The following is a 21,836-nucleotide window of genomic DNA, read 5'->3' on the forward strand; positions in this document are numbered from 1 at the left end:
AACCATTAATAAATCACAAAGTGTTGTTGGCCTAGTTGGTTGGCTGCCTTGCCTCAAGGTTAACTGTTAAATTCCTTGTTTATGTATTCATTTTTGAATACTTCTCTGGTTTTTAAAGAAAAGACCAGTACAAGTTGAAAAAACCAGGCAAGGTTAACTGTTAAATTTCTTGTTTATAGATTCTATTTTGAATACTTTTCTGGTTTTTTACTAAAAGACCAGTACACGTTAAAAAACTGGGCAAGGCGCCGGTTCCTCGGTCCAGTCCGGTCTTTAAAAGTATGGTCTCCGGTCTCATTTTTATTTGAAGTATCAACACATTTGGAGTGTTTCTGTAGAGTACTAGACTTTCATCAAGAGCCTCTAACTTGTACGTAGCCGAAAAGATATCTCCGTCAGCTCCTAACCCTCGCTCTCAAGTCCCCATGAGGTTCTGGTCTGCCAGTCAAAGGCAAATCTGCCGTTTGAGACACGTTGCCCGTCTTGATGACGACATTAACGCATTACTCAAGTCACTAATCCATCAGATAAGATTATCCTGGAGCAGAAGTCCATTAATCTTAAATGAATTATAAGGTGCAAAATGCCGGGGTCAAGCTGTCAAATGTCATGAGTACTTAACATCAGTCTCAGCCTCTCCAAGTGCAAAGACTAATCCACACTGCTGGTATCATCATACTAGGCCCCAGCCCAAATTATAAACCCTCTGAAGGCCTGAAGCTGAAATTTGCTGGCGCTATCAAATAACAACTCCAGTTACCCTCTAAAGCTGTAAGACTGATGATGTAAGTTCAGTAAGATACAGTTTCCTTGAGACATGACTGAAGGCATCAGAGAGCTTGATGAGCTAACCTGTAATAAGCCGTGGGATGCCATATATACAGAGTTTACTTTACAAGGTCATCCTAGCCTCCTAATTTTGCACAACAAAGACAAAACCATGAAACGTCGCCTCAGACCATACGATAACAGTAGGGCATGGCGACGGGATAGGCGATATCATGTCAAATGACATCGAATCCTTTTTTTTTCTTTTGAAGATTGTTCGCTGCTTGTGCTTAGCTACAGAGAACTGGTACGCAGGTGCCATCCGGGGTCTGCGTCTCCTTCCAGATCCGGCCGGTGATCCTTAGCTTCAGCTCCTTCCGGTCGCCGCCCGAGAAGAACAATGCCATGTTCCTCTGGATTAGGAGACCATCGTGGCTGTCACGCACCTTCCGGTGGCTGTCACGCACGCTCCTGGGGGTGCCCTCCCATACCATCTTCCTGCCATTGGCGCCGACCTCGAGGCTGTAACTGTAGTTCCGCGCCTCATTCTCGTCTCCCATGAAACGCAGGAAGGCCATGTACACTGGTGCCATCCCAAGCTGGAAGGCCTCGAAGTGCAGGCAGAAGTACTGCCCGAAACAGTGAAACACCTGCTCAAAATATACCAAACAAATGCATCAAAAAGAGTAGATTTGAAATGTATATACAAGGTTACATTACTCATCGTATCAAGAACTACTCTGTATGAGGGATGATCTTGTATCCAGGTGTATTGCACTAAAGTTGGACAAGAGGAAACATTCTTGCTATAAATACTTACCGTTAGCATCCAGGTGGCATTTTCGACTTCTCTTGGGTTGGATTTGACGTATCTATGGTTGAATGTGCAGCCGCTGTGCATATCAACTTTGTGGTCATCCCTCAAATGGTTAACAAGGTAAGGAATATCACCAGTCACAGAACACTCAGAACCAGCATAGGGGCAACTGTATGGTCTAAAGCTGCACATCGCTTCATGCTTTATCTTGCTGTAGTATGGGAAGATCTCTGGGCAACCCAAGGAATAGTACTTACAGGGAAGCTCAAGCGATTCGGCTACTTTCTCCAGTGCCAAACACCTGATATCACCGAGCTCTTGTCGGCAAGTAGGGCAACGATTGTGTACCCTAGCTTTGCATGTGGAACACAGAGTATGTCCATTTTGGCACTGTAAATGCAGTTGCAGAGATTAGAGTCATGCCAAAAACCAGCACTACATAGGACATTTGATTCTTCAGTTCCACACAATTACATCCCTCCAACACACAGCCACATCTGATATTACCAATAATCTTCCCCATGTTTATTTTGATAACCACATATGTGATCCCAAATTGCTTACATATATTCAGCGTTGTACTCCCTCCGTCCCAAAATTCTTGTCTTAAATTTGTCTAGATACGAATGTATCTAATTCTAAAATGTGACGTGATACATCCGTATTTAGACAAATCTAAGACAAGAATTTTGGGACGGAGAGAGTACTTGCTTAAGGATCAAGATATCAATACTAGCATGAAAATCTTCCCTTTGCATCGCTACATACTACAATACATATGTTGATGGTTGAAATCAGAGTTAGATTTGCTACCAACTCACACGGTGATGACTGAAAATATAGTGTGTGTGTGTGTTTACAACTGACTGTGACTCCGCATATATCTGATTGATTTATTCTACACGACTATATTCTGGATCCACCAAATGAAATAAGCAGTTCGATTGCATATGATTAATGTAGGAATTTCTACCTCCAAGAGCAGTAATAGATTAGTTTCGTAGGCAATACTGATCCGACATTAAATATATCATCCAATGAAAGACCAAGATGTTACTTTTACCATTAGCTATGCAAAAGATAAGTTCATTGACCTGTACTCCACTTTATATCCTCCACTTAAGGGCTGATCACATATCCACAATCAAATCAAATACAGAAAATAAGATGGGACCAGAAAGCAAATAGTATAACGAGGTTTGAGATTGCCCAATTCCCTCAATTTATTAATCATATCACGCCAATTTCTGTTCAGGATTGTACCCCAATTTTTACAAGGTAGAAACTGTCTAATAGCATGCTTGTCTGCAAGACCCTAAATTCTAACCTTTTCTTAATCCTCTACATGGCAGGAAAGGATCACCGAAAATCCCAATGAACAAGAACAATGATATAATGATACAAGGAATACATATGCTATTTTCGTTTGATTACGGCGGAGCACGCAATTGGAAACTATCGATTTCCCAAACCCAGATCCCCATTCGAACCCAAGAATCGGCCCCGGTCCCGAAGCAGACCAAGTCCAAGCACACCCGACACACAGTACGCCGCGCCAGAATCAAGAAGGGGGTGGGCAAAATCAAGAACCTGGTGGATCGGCGGGTACATGGAGTTGGTGCAGACGGGGCACTCGAGCAGCTCGTGCACGCTGCTCCCCGGCGCGACGATGCCCCCCGCGCCGGCGCCGGCCTTGGGGTAGGCGGCCGGGCGGGAGGCGGCGGCGAGGATCCCGCCGTGCGGGTGGAGGGCGAGGCCGACGTCGTCCGCGTCCATGGCGGCGTCGGGCAGCGAGAGGCACTCGACGCTGTCCACGTCCATGGCGCGCGCCCGGACGCCCGCCTCAGCCCGCCGGCGAACAGCAGCGCGCGATCCGGGCTCCGGCGTGTGGCGCGGGGGGCTGCGGGGGGGCGCGCCTCCGGCGCTTTGTGGGGCGCGAGGGGGGAGGCGGGGCGGGGCTCGCGCCGCGGATTCCGGGCGGGTGGGGGGCGGTCTAAGAAAAGCGCGGGGGCCCCGGGCAATGAAGCGGCTCGACCGCACGCACGAGCGCTCTGGGATTAGGGAGGACGGAGGCAGGCTACGGCTAGTGCTATTATTGCTGCTGCCGTGCTGTGCTGCCTCGCGGTGTGGCAGCAATGATTTGTGCTGTATGGCAGCCACGTCTCTTCTTGCTCTGTTTTGCTGCCATGGCACCATGTTGCCACTATCTTTGCTTGGAAAAAGTCTAAAATAAACCTTAAAGTTGTAGACAAAAGCTAAATCAAACCCCGAACTTTGAATCCCGGAAATTGGCACTCTGAACTTGTAATCCCGGTCTATTTTGGACCCTAGACCTGTTGGGCACACTGGGAAGACTACAATCCCGGCCGGGATTCCAGCTACTCCCACGGACTAGAATTTGGGCCGGCCCACTATAACACAACAAGAATTCGTGAGGTTTAAAAAATGTTGGCACGTTTCTAAAATTGTTCAAAAGTTAAAAATGTTTCTGTTTTATATTTTTCGAACAAATTCAATTCATTTTGTGTTTTTAAAAACTGTTTGGAATTTCGTGTTTCACACAAAATCAACTCTATTAGCATTTTAAAAAACTGTTCGCGATTTCAAAAAAATCACATTTATCAAAAAAAGTTCGGAATTCCACCAGTTTTTCACATGCTATGAAAAATATTTCGTATTTTCAAAATTACATATTTATTTATGAAATCGTTGAACATTTTATAAAGTGCGAGAACTTTTTGAAAATTTCGAATACTTTTAAAAAACCAACAACTTTGAAAAAGCGAACACCTTTATAAACATTTCTTGAAACCTGAACAAAATTTTAAAGTGCAAACACTTTTTGAAACATAAATTTTTTCTGCAACCTGAACAAAATTTTAAAGTGCGGACACGTTTTGATACATAAAGATTTTTCTGAAACCTGAAAATATCTAAATAATATCACAAGTTTTAAAACATGTACGGGCCAATCCAAATGTTAATACAATGTATAATAATATTTGTGTGGTTCAAAAAAATGTTTTATACATTCAAAAAATGTAACATTTCAAGAATGATCACGAGTTCCAAAAAATGTGTTTGTGACATTTCTAAAAGAATGTGTTTACAAGTGTAAAAAAATGTTGTGTGATGTAAAAAAATGTGTCATAACCTTAACAGAATATATGTGGCATGTCCTTGAAAAAAGTGTGTGCAAATTTAGAAATGTTGAACCACGTAAAAGAGTGTTGTGTAGTTTTATAAAATATTTATTGTCATTAAGAAAATGTAAAACATGTAGTTGAAAAAATATTACCTTGTATTCAAAAAGTTTTTAAAATATGTAATTTATAAATGTACATAATGTATTTGAAAATGTCAAAAGTTTATCCAAAAATATTTAATGTGTGCGTTAAAAATGTACATTGGGTACTGAGAAAAATTAGACATGTGTAAAAATGAAAAAAGAAAAGAAAACGAAAGAGGAAGAAACTAAGAAAAAACTAGATTAGTGCGCGCGCGCGCAACTGCGCTACTGGGCCGGCCCAATTCAGCAAATCCCGGCTGTGTTCTGTCAAGGTTTAAAATAGACCGGGATTAGAGAGTTTGGTGTGCTGATTTCAGGGATTGAGAGTTCGGGGTTTAATTTAGTTTTCGCCTACAAATTGAAGGTTTGTTTTGGACTTTTTCCTCTTTGGTTCGAAGTTTGCTAGTTGACGAAAAGGTTTCAGATTTGTTGGCGCAATCGAGGGAGGTGAAGATTAGGATTTAGGAGACACACATTGTCTAGTGGGTGTGAGTTTTCCAACTCGAGATCGTGTGGGATACCGATACTTTTCATTTGATTTGTTCTTACCAGGTCTCTCTATTTCTTTTTATTCCGCATATAAGATTTGTCTTAGGTCAAACTTTATGAAGTAATTTGAGTTTGGCCAATATTAAAAAATATCAAGATCTACAATCTTAGATATATACGTATGAAAATTAATCCCGTGATGCATCAAATAATATTTATTCGATATTGTGGACGTTGGTTGTTTTTCATACAATGTTGGTCAAACTTTAAGAAGTTTGTTTTAAGACAAATCTTATATGTAGATTAAAAAGAAAGTGGAAGGAGTAACTAACTCCTTAACCTTGACATAATACTCCAACTACAGCTCAATTCAGTGATGACATCCTCCTCTTCGCCCTTGATAGTAAGTTCCATTTGTTTCTGAAATTTATTGCACGCTTGTAACATCCCAAAATTCTAAATTTTGGAATGTTATATTAAATAAATAGTTTTTGATTGTGGTGTGGTTGCTTCTGTGAAATTGAGTGAAATTGGAAACTTTTTGAAAGTTAAATGAGAGGGAATAAAAGGACTTTCCCAAACTTTCACTTTGCTTTTATGATCTCCATGAATTCAAATTCATTTCATCACAAAACCCTAGAGAAAAGATGACATGACTTCTTCCATTTAAATAAATGAAAAGGGTTTTTGAAAATATTTGAATTTCATTAGGAAATATTTGAAATTCAGAAACTTTATGCAACTCAATGATTTTCATGAGAGAAAGATAAAATGACTTCTTCAAATTATATGAAATATGAGTTGGAAGTTTAAAAGAATCAAATTGAAAGTCCCTTTTGAAATTATTTTCAATTTGGGGTTATTTGGTTTTATTCAAATTATTTTTCTCCAAAAATAAAATATATGGAAAATAGGGTAAAATGATTCCCTACATTAGAAAATTGGAGAGAAATAAATTTGAAATCATTTTGGTCCTTTTAAAATGATTTTTATTGGGTTTTTTTTGCAACAGTAGCACTCTTTGCTTTATTTAAATTTTTGGAGATTTTATTTGACGCTAGAAAAATGTTTATATTGTAGAAAATCTTTTTCTAAATTTTTTTATATATTATATGCCTATATAATATTCTTATTTATTTTATTTTTTGTTTGTCTGGAAAAATGTTTTTTTAAAAGAGTTAGGACTGACCGGACCGTGCCGGCCCAGTTCGCGAGGTCGCGGCCCAGCCGGCCCAGCGCCGCGCCGCCTTGCCCGTCGTCCCCGATCGGGACTCCTCCACAGTCCGGCACCGCCACGGCCTCGGCGCCCCTCGCCCACGCTTCGCCCGGCCCCCTCCCCTCCTTAAAAGCCGCGCCCTCGACCCTCCCTCTCCTCTTCTCGCGTCGCGCCGCTGCCACCTCGTATCTCGCGCCGCCGCCGCTCCTCGTCCCGCACTCGCCGCCGCCGCTGCACCGCCGTCGCGACGTTGCCCTTTGTCGCTCCCGCATGCCCGCGTCGTGCCACCGCCACCGCGCCGCTCCCCGCCGCCGTAGCTGCCGCCTCGTTGCCGCGCCGGAGCCGCCGTCCCGCCACGCCGCCCTCGCCGGAGTTAATCGTCGTCGTCGTCGAGAACCGCTGCCGAACCGGTACAAAACCGCCGGTCCGATCCGGTTTCCTTTTAAAGTTCGTTTTTTTAAAACCCTAGATTGGTTTTATTAAGAAAACCTAGATCTGTTTTTTTGGGTTTAGTTATTTAGAGAACGCTCGCTAGTTTAGCCTCTGGAGCGAACGAGTTTGTTGGATTAGGTTCTGTAGCGAACGTTCGTTCGGTAGAATTTTTCTTTTTCTTTCTAATTTCGGCCAGGGACCCATCCATGAATATTTTATTTATAGATTAGTCCCTGATCTTCAAACCTTCGCTACTTTTCGCTCGTTTGTCCAAATCCAGCGAAACCAACGCCCACTTCTTCGTTATGATCCCCTCTATCCAGTAAAACAACTTGAACATGTTTTTGAAAGTTTAAAATTTGATTTAAAACAGTTTTGAATTTGAACTTCGTTTGATCATAACTCGAGTTTTATAACTCCGATTTAGTTGATTCTTTTTGCAAATCGTAGCTCTTGACCTAAACTTTCTGATAAGGCCAAATTCACCCAATTTTGGTACTGTTAGAAATTGTTTTCTATTGCAAGAGTTAATTGCTTGTTTTCGAAGTTTTCCGACATCTTTTCTTCGATTCCTTTGCATGATTGCTTATGTGTGGTTACTATTGCTTGCTCCCGATAGATTGAACGGAGTGTGACGAGTAGAACTATCAGGAGTTATGAGTGCGAATCATCTTCATCAACAGTACAAGGCAAGTTCACACATTGGTCATACCCCTTTATTACCCAGTTTTTATGCATTAGTTTCAACCCTCAAACATTGCATGAGTAGGATTGATAACATGTGGGTATTGGGAAGTACTTGATGAGGTAGGAACCTATTGTCTTGCATTCAACCCCTGGGTACTATTACGTTATGCTTATACCACTATGCTATGCTCGTAGACGTGGTTTGGTTTGAGAGAATTCATGAAAGATGTGAGAGTTATTGTTAACTAAGGTTTAACTTAAGGTGGCTACTTTAATACACATCTGGGTGGATTGGTTGCGGGCACCTGGGAATATACGAGTGTTGTCCTTTGGTTCGCCACCCATGCTCAAAGGGATCATAAGATTATTCATGCTAGAAACTTCTGTGTGCAGCCACAAGCTATATGGGCTCTAGCATAGTTGAGTAAGTTGCATGACCTCTTTCAGTGTTAGGCTAGCAGATGTAGGGGAAAGTAGGTGTAACTATCTACCCAGAGTAAAGAGTTAATGCTTCTAAAAGATTGTGTCAGTCATCTGTTTCTCAAACACCATGTAGTGCGAGAAATTCAACGGGGGAGATCGAGTCTTGTGGGGAAAAGTGCACAAACCTCTGCAGAGTGTACAAACTAATCATGGTTAGCCGTGTCCCCGGTTATGGACATCTTGAGTATCTGGTTCTTGAATTATCATGTTGATCTCAACACTCTAATTTAATTAATTTGTTGGGTTGATGATTATTTTAATTTGGGATTGAGATGGGGTTACCATTCTCAATGTTTTCAACAAACTTTCTAGTTAAATAAAAATATATTCCTTTGTTGTAGGAAAAAAATTGGCTTTATGCAAAAATAAACTTAGAGCCTCCACCAGCCAAATATGCATGTAGTGATAGCTATTATTCATCATTATCCTATGGTGTGAATTTGCCAGTACATTCAATGTACTGACCCTTTGTGGCTGCAACGTCTCATGTTGCGGGAATCTTACGACGAGAAGTGATACGTTAGGGTTACGATTTCTACACTCAACTTTGCCGTTGGTGTTGATGGGAATCCACAACCTTGTTGTTACTTCCGCTATTTGGATTGAGGTAATAGTATTTATGTTACTTTACACATGTGATTTACCTCTGTTATAAATCCTCGAGTACTGTGTGTGTCAGCATACCAATCCAGGGATGACACTTAAGCACAGATACTTGACCGTCTGAGGTAGGGTCACTACAAGATGGTATCAGAGCACATGTTGACTGTAGGACGTGACCCCTAGAAACTGGCAAGCCCATAGGAAAGATTTTCTCAAAAACTTCTTTTCAAAAAGAACTTTTACCTCTCTTCTTTTCTGAGCTTATTCAAATTTCCCTTTTAGTTAGACTATACCCCTTTCCCATTTTGACCACGAAGGCTCGGCTGAAAAGGCCACTCCGAGAAGGGCAAGATATCGGATAACTAAGACCACTTCGGAATGAAGAGGATTTTACCGTGCATTATAATAATGGAAACTACAACGGTTGAAGAATCCGAAGACTAGGAGAATTTGAAGGCCCTATAGAATTTCCAGATTTGTATGACCTAGGAAGGCTACCCTTATGGATTTGTCAGACTATGGAAGCTGTCAATACCCGAGATCAAGGTGTATCGGAGAAAGACCGGAACATGGAGCATTAGAACTCAAAGTTTTGTCAAGAAAACCCTAAGGCAAGAGATATCAATTATGGAATGATAGCTCATGGCAATGACAAGGGCAGAAACACGGTTATCCGTGATGTCATCGCCCGCTGATGCTATGGTCACCATGCTGAGTTAAACATGCATTTCTTCGAAATGATTGGATGGTAGAAGGCTGATGGGGCAGCTGTAGCAAAAGATGAAGTTTTAACCTTAGCTGGTGTATCGCCAGGATTTGGAGTATTACATGAAGAATTTTAAGATGGACCTTTAGGAAGCCGTATTTGACAAAGAAGCATTTCGTGAAGAACTCGGGACCCAGAAGCTGAAAGTAGCTAAGCTGGAGGAGCAAAACTCGAGATACCGGAGATTCGTCAGGAACTGAAGGATAGTAAGAGCATGGTTCATGTTAAGGATGTTGAAACCCAGAAGTTTGGAACGCAACTCGAAAATATTAAAGGATGTCATGAGCGACTTCGCATCAACTGATAGGATCTGGCAAAAGCACTTGAGAAGGACAAGCCCGATCAGAAGAAGCCATCGAAGACATGAACAACCCTTCGAGAGTTTGATGACTTTGAGATTTATTGACCATTAGAAGACCAAACCCCTGTTATATACCTACGTTAGATGCGACGTTTGTGAGCTGTCATTTGTTTGATGTTTTTCCGACAGCCACAAACAAAAAAATCCGTCTTTTCAAAACTTTGTTTATATTGTGTGTATCTCTATCTCTCTTATCCCACCCCAAAACCCTTGGAACCCAATAGAGGATGAATGGAGATGAGCTTATATTTTCTGGACCGACAAGTCAATTGGAGACAGACCGATGGATTCAGAACATGGAAGATCATATGGAGAATAACACTATAGCCAGAAAGGATATGGCCCAGCATGCTCTTCAGTGCTTTGAAAGAGGTGCTACTACTTGGTGGAGGATGTACCAAACCATCAATGGATGGCAAGGAGTAACCACTTGGAAAGAATTTAAGTTGACTCTGCTAAAGTCTCGTCTTGTGTCCCAGAAATTGAAACCTTATGGAAAAGGTATGAAGAAACCATGTGCATGCAAGCTTTGTGGAGAAATAGGACACAAACATAAAGAACACAAGGATGAATACCCTAATTGTCAAGGAAGTCACCCAGCTGAAGAATGCCCAACTAGGCAGATCATTTGTTTCTTGTGTGAAGGGACTACCCACTACCCTACTCAGTGTCACATTTACCCCATAGTACAACGGACCATCCAGCAGAAGGAAGAAGCCATGAAAGGAGCCCTCATGGAAATCTTAGAAGAACCTGTGATGGAGAAAGAGGTGAAGGACACACCCAAAGAAGACCCAATTAAACCCTGCACCAAGTCTTGCTATTCATGTCGAGAAGAAGGACACATTTCCCAGAATTGTTTGAATGGGGATCTAGTAGAATTCCCGACAGTGGAAGTAGAGTATGACCCACAGGAAATAGAAGCCCTGATTGGAACGGAAAAGTCCAAGAATAGAAGTAGATTGGATTCCAGGAAGAACCTGAGTCATATCACCTATTTCAGGTGCAAGGAGTCGGGGCACTACTTCAGCAGTTGCCCAAAAAGGAAACCTCAGGACTTGTCAGAAGTAATATGTTTTTGTTGTAATGAAGCATGACACTTTGCCAGAGGTTGTCCCAAGGAGAAGGAGACTTGTGATAATTAGTTGTGTCTGTGAGAAATATAGTAGTAGCACTGGGAACATTTCTTTTATATTGAGGTGTTGAGTTGAGGCATGTAATGGAAATACAGGAGATTGTAACAATTTGTGAATCAATAAAGTTAGCATTGTTGGTACTGATTGGATTTTATGAGTTGTTACTCTATGAAGAAAGTTTTTGACCATTTTCGAGGATATGAGAAATATGGTCTATGGAAGAATTTGTGCATTTCATGGGTGGTAGTAACTGTGAGGACACTTGACCCCTGGAAAAGATGAAGTATGAGTTTTGTCTCGATACGTGGGATATCCCAAGAGTATGAAGGGAGGAAGTACTATTGGATATAAAGGAGCTATGATGTTGGTAATATGGAGCAATCGTAACTCCATGATGAATCTGAGTATTCATGTCTTAGTTTGGTACAAATAGAAGGAAGAGAGACAATACAATTGGATGGATTTTAAGTATGCTAGGAAGCTGGATGTTGGAATAATGATCAGTTGCCCCGATGATGAGTTAAAGGTTTACAAGTGATGAGATGGGCCACACGCCCCAGGACCTGCCAAGAAGCAAGCACATTCTTGCTGAAGGAAAAAACCCTAGAAGAGGATATGGCTTTATCAATAGACGATCTCATAGGAATTTACGCAAATCTGAGAGTTGTGAAGGAACGATAGCTGTTTGTTTGGCTTGCAGAATCCATGGATTTATCCAAACTGAGTTCGTCGACAAGAGAAATTTTGCAATGCTTGTGAGGATGACCGAGTGTTAGAATGCGAGATTCGCTAAACCATATACAAGGTAATAATTTGGGTGCGGGATGGACTGATCACCATACCGACTTACTCTTATTATTCGCCTTTCTATATGGGATGGTATATCTGAGTGACTTACCCATAGTAGAGCGACGACGATCAAAACCTTGTTTGAACCTTAGAATGGTATGACAATTTTCCCTTGTACAAGGCAGCGGTTGCCAATCGTAGGATATACAGTGAGGTTCAACTCAGACCCATTTTCTGCAGGAGAAACCATAAATGGTTGACCACCATGAGATACCGATAGTTGTTTAGTATTGGCGCCAGACCCGACAGCTAAGACGACCACGTCACAGCAAAACCGTACCCGGATGAAAGGACACAAGAATTGAGGAAAAGGTCATGCCACTACCGGAAGAGCCTAGAGAAGGATTTTTTTCCTGAAAACCTAAGAAGATCGACACTGCCAATAATAAGGATGGAGTGTATGAGTTTTGATGGAACCGTAACCATGCTTCTAAGGGTGGTAGCACCCCAGACCCCCTGTGACAATCGAAGGATTTTGAGAAGACCCCCGAATCTAACCTATTTCTTGCTAGCCTCTCCGAATCTCAAGGACGACATTCATTTTAAGGGTGGTAGGTTTGTAACATCCCAAAATTCTAAATTTTGGAATGTTATATTAAATAAATAGTTTTTGATTGTTTGTTTGATTGTGGTGTGGTTGCTTGTGTGAAATTGAGTGAAATTGGAAACTTTTTGAAAGTTAAATGAGAGGGAATAAAAGGACTTTCCCAAACTTTCACTTTGCTTTTATGATCTCCATGAATTCAAATTCATTTCATCACAAAACCCTAGAGAAAAGATAACATGACTTCTTCCATTTAAATAATGAAAAGGGTTTTTGAAAATATTTGAATTACATTAGGAAATATTTCAAATTCAGAAACTTTATGCAACTCAATGATTTTCATGAGAGAAGATAAAATGACTTCTTCAAATTATATGAAATATGAGTTGGAAGTTTAAAAGAATCAAATTGAAAGTCCCTTCTGAAATTATTTTCAATTTGGGGTTATTTGGTTTTATTCAAATTATTTTTCTCCAAAAATAATTTATATGGAAAATAGGGTAAAATGATTCCCTACATTAGAAAATTGGAGACAAATAAATTTGAAATCATTTTGGTATTTTTAAAATGATTTTTATTGGGTTTTGTTGCAACAGTAGCACTCTTTGCTTTATTTAAATTTTTGGGGATTTTATTTGACACTAGAAAACTGTTCATGTTGTAGAAAATCTTTTTCTGAAAATTTTGATATATTATATGCCTATATAATATTCTTATTTATTTTGTTTTTATTATTTTTTGTTTGTCTCGAAAAATGTTTTTTTAAGTGTTAGGACCGACCGGACCGGGCCAGCCCAGTTCGCCAGGCCGCGGCCCAGCCGGCCCAGCGCCGCGCCGCCTTGCCCGTCGTCCCCGACCGGGACTCCTCCCGCAGTCCGGCGCCGCTACGGCCTCGGCGCCCCTCGCCCAAGCTTCGCCCGCCCCCCTCCCCTCATTAAAAGTCGCGCCCTCGACCCCACTCCTCTTCTCACGTCGCACCGCTGCCACCCCGCATCTCGAGCCGCCGCCGCTCCTCGTCCCGCACTCGCCACCGCCCTTTGTCGCTCCCGCATGCCCGCGCCGCGCCACCGCCACCGCGCCGCTCCCCGCCGCCGTAGCCGCCGCCTCGCTGCCGCGCCGGAGCCACCGTCCCGCCGCGCCGCCCTCGCCGGAGTTAACCGCTGCCAAACCGGTACAAAACTGCCGGTCCGATCCGGTTTCCTTTTAAAGTTCGTTTTTTTAAACCCTAGATCAGTTTTATTAAGACAACCTAGATCTGTTTTTTTGGGTTTAGTTACTTAGGGAACGCTCGCTGGTTTAGCCTCTGGAGCAAACGAGTTTGTTGAGTTAGGTTCTGTAGCGAACGTTCGTTCGGTAGAATTTTTCTTTTTCTTTTTAATTTCGGCCATGGACCCATCCGTGAATATTTTATTTATAGATTAGTCCCTGATCTTCAAACCTTCGCTACTTTTCGCTTGTTTGTCCAAATCCAACGAAACCAACGCCCACTTCTTTGTTATGTTCCCCTATATCCAGTAAAACAACTTGAATATGTTTTTGAAAGTTTAAAAATTTGATTTCAAACAATTTTGAATTTGAACTTCTTTTGATCATAACTCGAGTTTTATAACTCCGATTTAGTTGATTCCTTTTGCAAATCGTAGCTCTTGACCTAAACTTTCTGATAAGGCCAAATTCACCCAATTTTGGTAATGTTAGGAATTGTTTTCTATTGCAAGAGTTAATTGCTTGTTTTTGAAGTTTTTCGAGATCTTTTCTTCGATTCCTTTGCATGATTGCTTATGTGTGGTTACTATTGCTTGCTCCCGATAGATTGAACGGAGTGTGACGAGTAGAACTATCAGGAGTTATGAGTGCGAATCATCTTCATCAACAATACAAGGCAAGTTCACACATTGGTTATACCCCTTTATTACCTAGTTTTATGCATTAGTTTCAACCCTCAAACATTGCATGAGTAGGATTGATAACATGTGGGTATTGGGAAGTACTTGATGAGGTAGGAACCTATATTGTCTTGCATTCAACCCCTGGGTACTATTACGTTATGCTTATACTGCTATGCTATGCTCGTAGACGTGGTTTGGTTTGAGAGAATTCATGAAAGATGTGAGAGTTATTGTTAACTAAGGTTTGACTTAAGGTGGCTACTTTAATACACATCTGGGTGGATTGGTTGCGGGCACCTAGGGATATACGAGTGTTGTCCTTTGGTTCGCCACCCATGCTCAAAGGGATCATAAGATTATTCATGCTAGAAACTTCTGTGTGCAGCCACAAGCTATATGGGCTCTAGCATAGTTGAGTAAGTTGCATGACCTCTTTCAGTGTTAGGCTAGCAGATGTAGGGGAAAGTAGGTGTAACTATCTACCCAAAGTAAAGAGTTAATGCTTCTGAAAGATTGTGTCAGTCATCTGTTTCTCAAACACCATGTAGTGCGAGAAATTCAACGGGGGAGATCGAGTCTTGTGGGGAAAAGTGCACAAACCTCTGCAGAGTGTACAAACTAATCATGGTTAGCCGTGTCCCCGGTTATGGACATCTTGAGTATCTGGTTCTTGAATTATCATGTTGATCTCAACACTCTAATTTAATTAATTTGTTGGGTTGATGATTATTTTAATTTGAGATTTAGATGGGGTTACCATTCTCAATGTTTTCAACAAACTTTGAGTTAAATAAAAATATATTCCTTTGTTGTAGGGAAAAATTGGCTTTATGCAAAAATAAACTTAGAGCCTCCACTAGCCAAATATGCATGTAGTGATAGCTATTATTCATCATTGTCCTATGGTGTGAATTTGCCAGTACATTCAATGTACTGACCCTTTGTGGCTGCAACATCTCATGTTGCAGGAATCTTACGACGAGTAAGTGATACGTTAGGGTTATGATTTCTACACTCAACTTTGCCGTTGGTGTTGATGGGAATACACAACCTTGTTGTTACTTCCGCTATTTGGATTGAGGTAATAGTATTTACGTTACTTTACACATGTGATTTACCTTTGTGATAAATCCTCGAGTACTGTGTGTGTCAGCATACCGATCCAGGGATGACACTTAAGCACAAAGACTGACCGTCTGAGGTCGGTTCGCTACAACACTAAAGTTTTTTTCGAAGCAATGCATGCATCCAACTTTATTGTGGTGTTTGAATTCATACAATGTGTAGTATGAGATGGAGATATAGGGCTATAACTCTGATATGAAAAAATAGAGTGGGCGAACCTAGGTGTTTGAGTCAGACACATGTAATTCAGACCTAATATATACAAAGGTGCCTCGGGGTGACTAGAATAGACTAAACAAACCTCACAGGCTAGACACAGATCACGAAGGCGGCGTTCTGGTCGGCCGTGGCAAGGGTGACCGGATCGATCTCAGTTATTGGTCAAAGATGTTTTTTTATGGTCTCGGTTAATTTTGACGCTTGTTGGCCGGGAGTGTACCTGGGTACATGCATCCAGATTCACTAGCTGCTGCAGGCGGGCAACACATGGCCAAAGATGTTACGGTGGTGCATTTGGGTGCACTACTAACGGTTGAAGACCCTGAGACTTGCTCTGCTGTTGCTGTGTTGGCTCACAAACAAGTTGTAGGTGATGTTAACCAGAGCAAGTCGGAGATGCTTGCTGCGGCTGATGGTGCCAGATACGCTGTGACAGAGGAGGCTAACCAGGGCGTCCTACCTCTGGTCGCGACAAAGGTGTTGTCGGCTGATGGTGACTCAACAGGCGTCCTTGCTGGTTTGGTTGATAATGCTTCCCGGCTGGACTTTGATGAAACTAGAGTTGAATCAAAATGGGGCCTTTGGAAAAGAATGTACAGAGAGGAGCAGGTGGGGCGTGTTGTTGTTCATGGTGTGTGTGCCAAGCATGTCAAGTTTGGGTTTCCCACTCCCCCAATAGTGGCAGCGAGTTATCTAGCTGCAAGGTCGCCTATGCTGCCATCCTAGAGAGCATGGCGGGAATTAAGAGGCATCATTCTGAAGATCAAGGCTTAGTTTTTTACTATGAATGGCAATAGCTCTGAGAGTTTAGAGTATAAGAGTGAGAATGACATCTCTGTAACTTGTAAAAGAGTGTGTGCTGAGAGGATTGAGGCTGTAGTAGGTGTTGATGGGGCTATGGTTCATGTAACTAAAGAGATAGATGGGGGAGAGGAAGAACTTCGGGAGATGATGAGAGAATCTATGGGAGAGGAAAACACTACTAGGGAAAAGCTTATAGGCAGACGCTTACTAGTAGCGCGGGTTCATACCCCTCGCTACTGCTACTTACTAGTAGCGCGGGTTTTTAACCCCCGCTACTACTAAGTTGGTAGTAGTAGCGCGGGTTTATAACCCTTGCTACTACTAAGTGGTCTCTGCCGTGCCCCCCCGGGACATGCCATCACTACAAAAAAAAGACACATCCGTGACATTTTGGGCCGAACGAAATTTTTTCTGTCATACTTATGACACTTCTATGATGATAATTGTGACAAAACCCGGTATCATCATAGATGTGGTGGGATCCTACTTATGTAAAAAAATCATGACAGAAAATGGGATTTTCGTCCTGGGCGGGCCGGAGACGCAGTTGCATGACATTCTTTGGGCCGTCCATGACGGAAAAAACCGTGGTACAAGCGAGGGCTAGGAAAATATCGGGGTGTTCCCGGTTACGGTGGGTGGTCGGGGCCGAGCGATGCACGGAGGTTTGCGCGTTTCTCTCGTACACGCACGCGGGTGGGTGCGAGGCGTTGGGCTCTAACTGAACCCGAGCGAGGCGTTCGCCTACTGAACCTGAGCGATTGCACTGCAGGCTGCGCGTTACTGAACCCGAGCGATCGATCGATGGCTGTTAACTGAACCTGATCGAGCGATTCCTTCTCTACTGCTGCTAACTGAAGCTGATCGATGCTGCCTCTGGATGAACGGTGAGTGTTGCTGGGGGGGTTTGGATGAACAGTTCCCGGTGGGGGCGGATGAACAGGACCACGTGGTGTTGCCTCTGGATGAATAGGACCCCGATCGATCGAGCCGGTTGGGGCTGGATAAACAGGACCCCATGGAGGGCTGGATGAACAAGACGACCCCGTGGAGGGCTGGATGAACAATAGACGGTGGAGGGCTGGATGAACAATAGCCCGTGGAGGGGTGGTTGAACAGGATCCCGTGGAGAGGGCTGGTTGAACAGTAGCCGGTGGAGTAGCGCGCGATGGAGGCTGGATGAACAGGAGCCCGTGGATGAACAGTCGTAGGTGGAGGCTGGAGGAGGTCGACGGTGGACGAACAGTAGCCCGTGGAGGCTGGAGGGGGTCGATGGTGGAGATGAACAATATCCCGTGGAGTCCCGTTTTGCGGTACGCCACACCCCTCCCGATGAACAGGACCCCCGTTTCAACCGTAGCGCTCCAACACAAGTCCGTTCCCTCCGTTTTGCGGCACGCCACACCCCTCCCGATCAACAGGACCCCGTTTCGACCGTAGGAGGTCCAACACAAGTCCGTTTCCTCCGTTTTGCGGTACGCCAGACCCCTCCCAATGAATAGGATCCCGTTTTGAACGTGGTCGGTCGAACACAAGGCCGTTTCCTCCGTTGTGCGGTACGCCAGGCCTCGTTTCCATCGGCTGTTCCGTCCAAGCCGGTTGGCTCCCACACGTTTCGTTGCCTCCCGATGAACACGACGCATTCCGTTGCCTCCCCATGAACATGACGACGACGCAGTTTCTCCGTTCCAACCCAGCCATGTACAAAGCCCTGGCCGTACGTATGCATGAGTAGGCGTTCGAGACCCCGCCCGTATGTACGTACGTGGCCGTATTTTCTTTCTTGCACACTGGCCGCTATACGTACGTGTACATGCTACGTGCGCGCCTCTACTATGACACGTACGCGCCTCTACATCGACCAGTATGTACGTACACGTTCGCGACCAGAATGACAACGCTACGTACGCTTCGACCAGGTGGGTCCCGACTGTCAGGCAGTTCCTTCCGTGCGAAGATGTAGCTAGTGGGTCCCAGCAGTCAGGGGGGTGAATCGTTTTTTTGCCCGGACGCACTTCCTTGCGTGCGAAGATGTAGCTAGTGGGTCCCAACTGTCAGGGGGGAAACGTTTTTTCGCGAAATACGGTGGCCCGTCCTGTGGGTCCCTGCTGTCAGGTGGAGGAATAATTATTTTGCGCGTAATAAGGAGGCACTTCCTTGCGGCCGCCATGGACCCAGCTGTCAACCTATCCACATACAGTACTCTTCCGATGGAAGTCGTTCCTTGACCACGTTGACCACGCCACGCCGAGAGCACCAGGGCGGTGGACGACAGCGAGGCCTAGGAAGGGGACGACGCGGAGCCGGGGAAGACGCGGTAGTGGAAGCCCGCGCGGAGAGGAGTACGAGGGTTCACTTGTTCGGCTGCGGTGTGAGGCTGTCGTCGCCGCAGGGCCTGGCCAGCGGTGGGAATAGTAGGGGGTGGTGAGGCCTCCGCGGAAGCACAACCGGCCACGGGAGGCAGGAGCATGCGGCACGACCGACGCCGCTTTGGGCGGCTGGAGCAAGAAGACCAGAGGTTGAAGAAGCACTACGGCCGTTGGATGGACATCGTACGGTCACTGGAGCTAGAATCGTTCATATTGACTAAGTTGACAAAGCACTCCGTCCCCGTCAACTTAGTAGGCCCACAAGTCAGCCTCCCACTAAGGTGGGTCCCAATTAGCAGGGGGAGTATTCATTTTTTTGTGCGTAATAAGGAGGCACTTCCGGTGGGTCCGAGCTGACAGCGGGGGGAATGTTTTTTTCACGAAATACGGTGGCCCGTCCGGTGGGTCCCAGCAGTCAGGGGGAAACATTTTTTTCGCCAAATACGGTGGCCCGTCCGGTGGGTCCCTGCTGTCAGGTGGAGGAATAATTGTTTTGCGCGTAATAAGGAGCCAATTCCTTGCGGCTGCCGTGGACCCAGCTGTCAGCCTATCAACGTACAGTACTCTTCCGATGGAAGTCGTTCCTTGACCACGTTGACCACGCCGCGCCGAGAGCACCAGGGCGGTGGACGAAGGCGAGGCCTAGGAAGGGGACGACGCGGGGTCAGGGAAGACGCGACAGTGGATGCCCACGCGTAGAGGAGTATGAGGGTTCACTGGTTCGGCTGTGGTGTGAGGCTGCCGTCGCCGCAGAATAACAGGGGTTGTGGGTGAGTAGAGGGATGGCCTGGCCAGCGGTGGGAGTAGTAGGGGCGGTGAAGCCTCCGCGGCATCACCGCCGGCCATGGGAGGCAGGAGCACGCGGCACGAACGGCGCTGGTTTGGGCGACTGGAGCAAGAAGACTAGAGGTTGAAGAAGCACTACGGTTATTGGATGGACATTGTACGGTCACTGGAGCTAGAATCGTTCATATTGACTAAGTTGACAAAGCCCTCCGTCCCCGACAACTTAGTAGGCCCACAAGTCAGCCTCCCACCAAGGTGGGTCCCAGCTAGCAGGGGGAGTATTCATTTTTTTTCTGCGTAATAAGGAGGCACTTCCGGTGGGTCCAAGCTGACAGCGGGGGGAACGTTTTTTTTCACGAAATACGGTGGCCTGTCCGGTGGGTCCCAACAGTCAAGGGGGAAATGTTTTTTTCACAAAATACGGTGGCCCGTCCGGTGGGTCCCTGCTGGAGGAATCATTATTTTCCACGTAATAAGGAGGCACTTCCTTCCTGCGGCCGTGGACCCAGCTGTCAGCCTCTCCACGTACAGTGCACTTCCGATGGAAGTCGTTCCTTGACCACATTGACCACGCCGCATTCCGTTGCATGCATGCGTCCATGGGTGTGGTGCGTCCCCACTGTCAGCCTCTCACGTACAGTCATCTTCCGATGACTCTCGGTTGTTGACCATGTTGACAACACCGTGCCGAGTGCACCAAGGCCGGTGGACGACGGCGAGGCCCCAAACTGGAACGACCCGTAGATGGGGAAGACGGGGTTGTGGAGTCGCAGATGGAGAGGAGTGGGAAACTTGACTGGTTCGGATGTGCGGCAGCACAGCCGCGGTGCCGCCCACGGGAGACAGGAGCAAGAATAGAGGTTGAAGAAGGTGCACGGCTGTTGGATTAACATCCAACAGTCCAGCTGCTAGAATCATTAGTTTATTAAGTTGACAAAGCCCTACGTACACGTCCTCTTAGTAGGCCCACAAGTCAGCCACCAAATCTGACGGGTTCCAGCTGTCAACGGGAGGAATAATTTTTTTGCATAACAAGGAGGCACTTCCTTCCGTGCGAAGATACAGCCGGTGGGTCCCAGCTGTCAGGTGGAGGAAACATTTTTTTCAGCTTAATAAGGAGGAACTTTCCTTGCGTGCGACCATGGACCTCGTGGGTCCTAGCCGCCAGGCTCTCCACATACAGTCCTCTTCCGATGACTCTCGTTTGTTGACCACGCAGCACCGAGCGCAGTGAGGCGGTGGACGACGGTGAGGCCCCGGACGGGAACGACTTGGAGATGGGAAGACGCGGCAGTGGAGTCACAGATTGAGAGGAGGAGAAGGGTTATAACTGGTTCTGGTGCGGCGTGGGGCTGCAGTCGGTGGAGAGTAACAGGAGGTGTGGAGGGGTGGAGGGATAGCCTGGCCGGCGGTGGGGTAGCACTTCGCAGTGATGCGTGCTAAGCAGAGCCGCTAGCCGCCGGAGGCCAGACCAGGCGGTCCCGGACACTGGAGGAAGAAGACGAGAGATTGAAGGTGCATGCCAGCCGTTGGATATAAATCCAATGGATGTGGATGTCATAATCATTTGTTGACCAAGTTGACAACGCCCTGCATAGGCTTCAACCTATTGGCCCACATGTCAGCCTGCAAAACTGTGGCATATATTTAACCCATGTTTTCTAGAATGTACAGTCCATTTGCTGGGCTGGGTGAACAAATAATTTCGCGTCAATGCGGCCCATTTATATTTTCTAAGAAATCCCAGCCCATTTGCACTTCCTTCAAATACACGAATTAGCTGGGCTCGTTAAATATATAATGTTATGTTAGAAGGAGAAATTAATATCAAAAAATAAACCGGAGAGACACATATTTTATATACATAATTAACAAATTAGTGAGTTATTGCTCAAAATAAAAATGAGCGCGTTATTATTACATTGGTCCTTAAAATCTTCGCAAGCTTTTGTACGCAATCACCAGGATTTTCCTTGCCTGTGAGTCAAAACAACCAGGATTTTCCTTGCCAACTTCTATTAAACATTTACTTTTATAAGTTAATAACACGTGGGATGTTTTTATAATTTATATATAAGTCTCTATAAAATATACGATAATAGTAATAATATAAATATATATATAATGTGGTTAAAAAATACATTGGGCTGCCGATCTCTAAGAAAAAGCCCATAGGCCGGTATGGACCTCAAAAAATAAGTTGA

At 44.7% G+C, this 21,836-nt stretch overlaps 1 protein-coding gene across 1 annotated transcript; it reads right to left on the bottom strand.

Annotated features, from left to right (window-relative positions):
• Nucleotides 1-756: 756 nt before the first annotated feature.
• On the bottom strand, nucleotides 757-3,644 carry LOC109787387 (E3 ubiquitin-protein ligase SINAT5). Its single transcript, XM_020345946.4, has 3 exons — nucleotides 3,176-3,644; nucleotides 1,589-1,975; nucleotides 757-1,418 (listed from the first exon to the last, which is right to left on the bottom strand). The coding sequence occupies exons 1-3, from the start codon at nucleotides 3,404-3,406 to the stop codon at nucleotides 1,059-1,061; spliced, it is 978 nt and encodes a 325-aa protein (XP_020201535.1). The 5' UTR covers nucleotides 3,407-3,644; the 3' UTR covers nucleotides 757-1,058.
• Between the last annotated feature and the right edge of the window lie 18,192 nt (nucleotides 3,645-21,836).

This window comes from Aegilops tauschii, chromosome 3 (genome assembly GCF_002575655.3).
Source record: "Aegilops tauschii subsp. strangulata cultivar AL8/78 chromosome 3, Aet v6.0, whole genome shotgun sequence".
Classification (NCBI taxonomy): domain Eukaryota; kingdom Viridiplantae; phylum Streptophyta; class Magnoliopsida; order Poales; family Poaceae; genus Aegilops; species Aegilops tauschii.

What these genes read in the sequence shown, in the direction of transcription:
- LOC109787387 (XM_020345946.4), bottom strand. Translation starts at nt 3,406, where the DNA reads ATGGACGTGGACAGCGTCGAGTGCCTCTCGCTGCCCGACGCCGCCATG. An exon ending in TGTACCCGCCGATCCACCAG is followed by an intron (nt 1,976 to 3,175) that starts GTTCTTGATTTT and finishes CTGCATTTACAG; the next exon opens with TGCCAAAATGGACATACTCT. An exon ending in ATGCCACCTGGATGCTAACG is followed by an intron (nt 1,419 to 1,588) that starts GTAAGTATTTAT and finishes TATTTTGAGCAG; the next exon opens with GTGTTTCACTGTTTCGGGCA.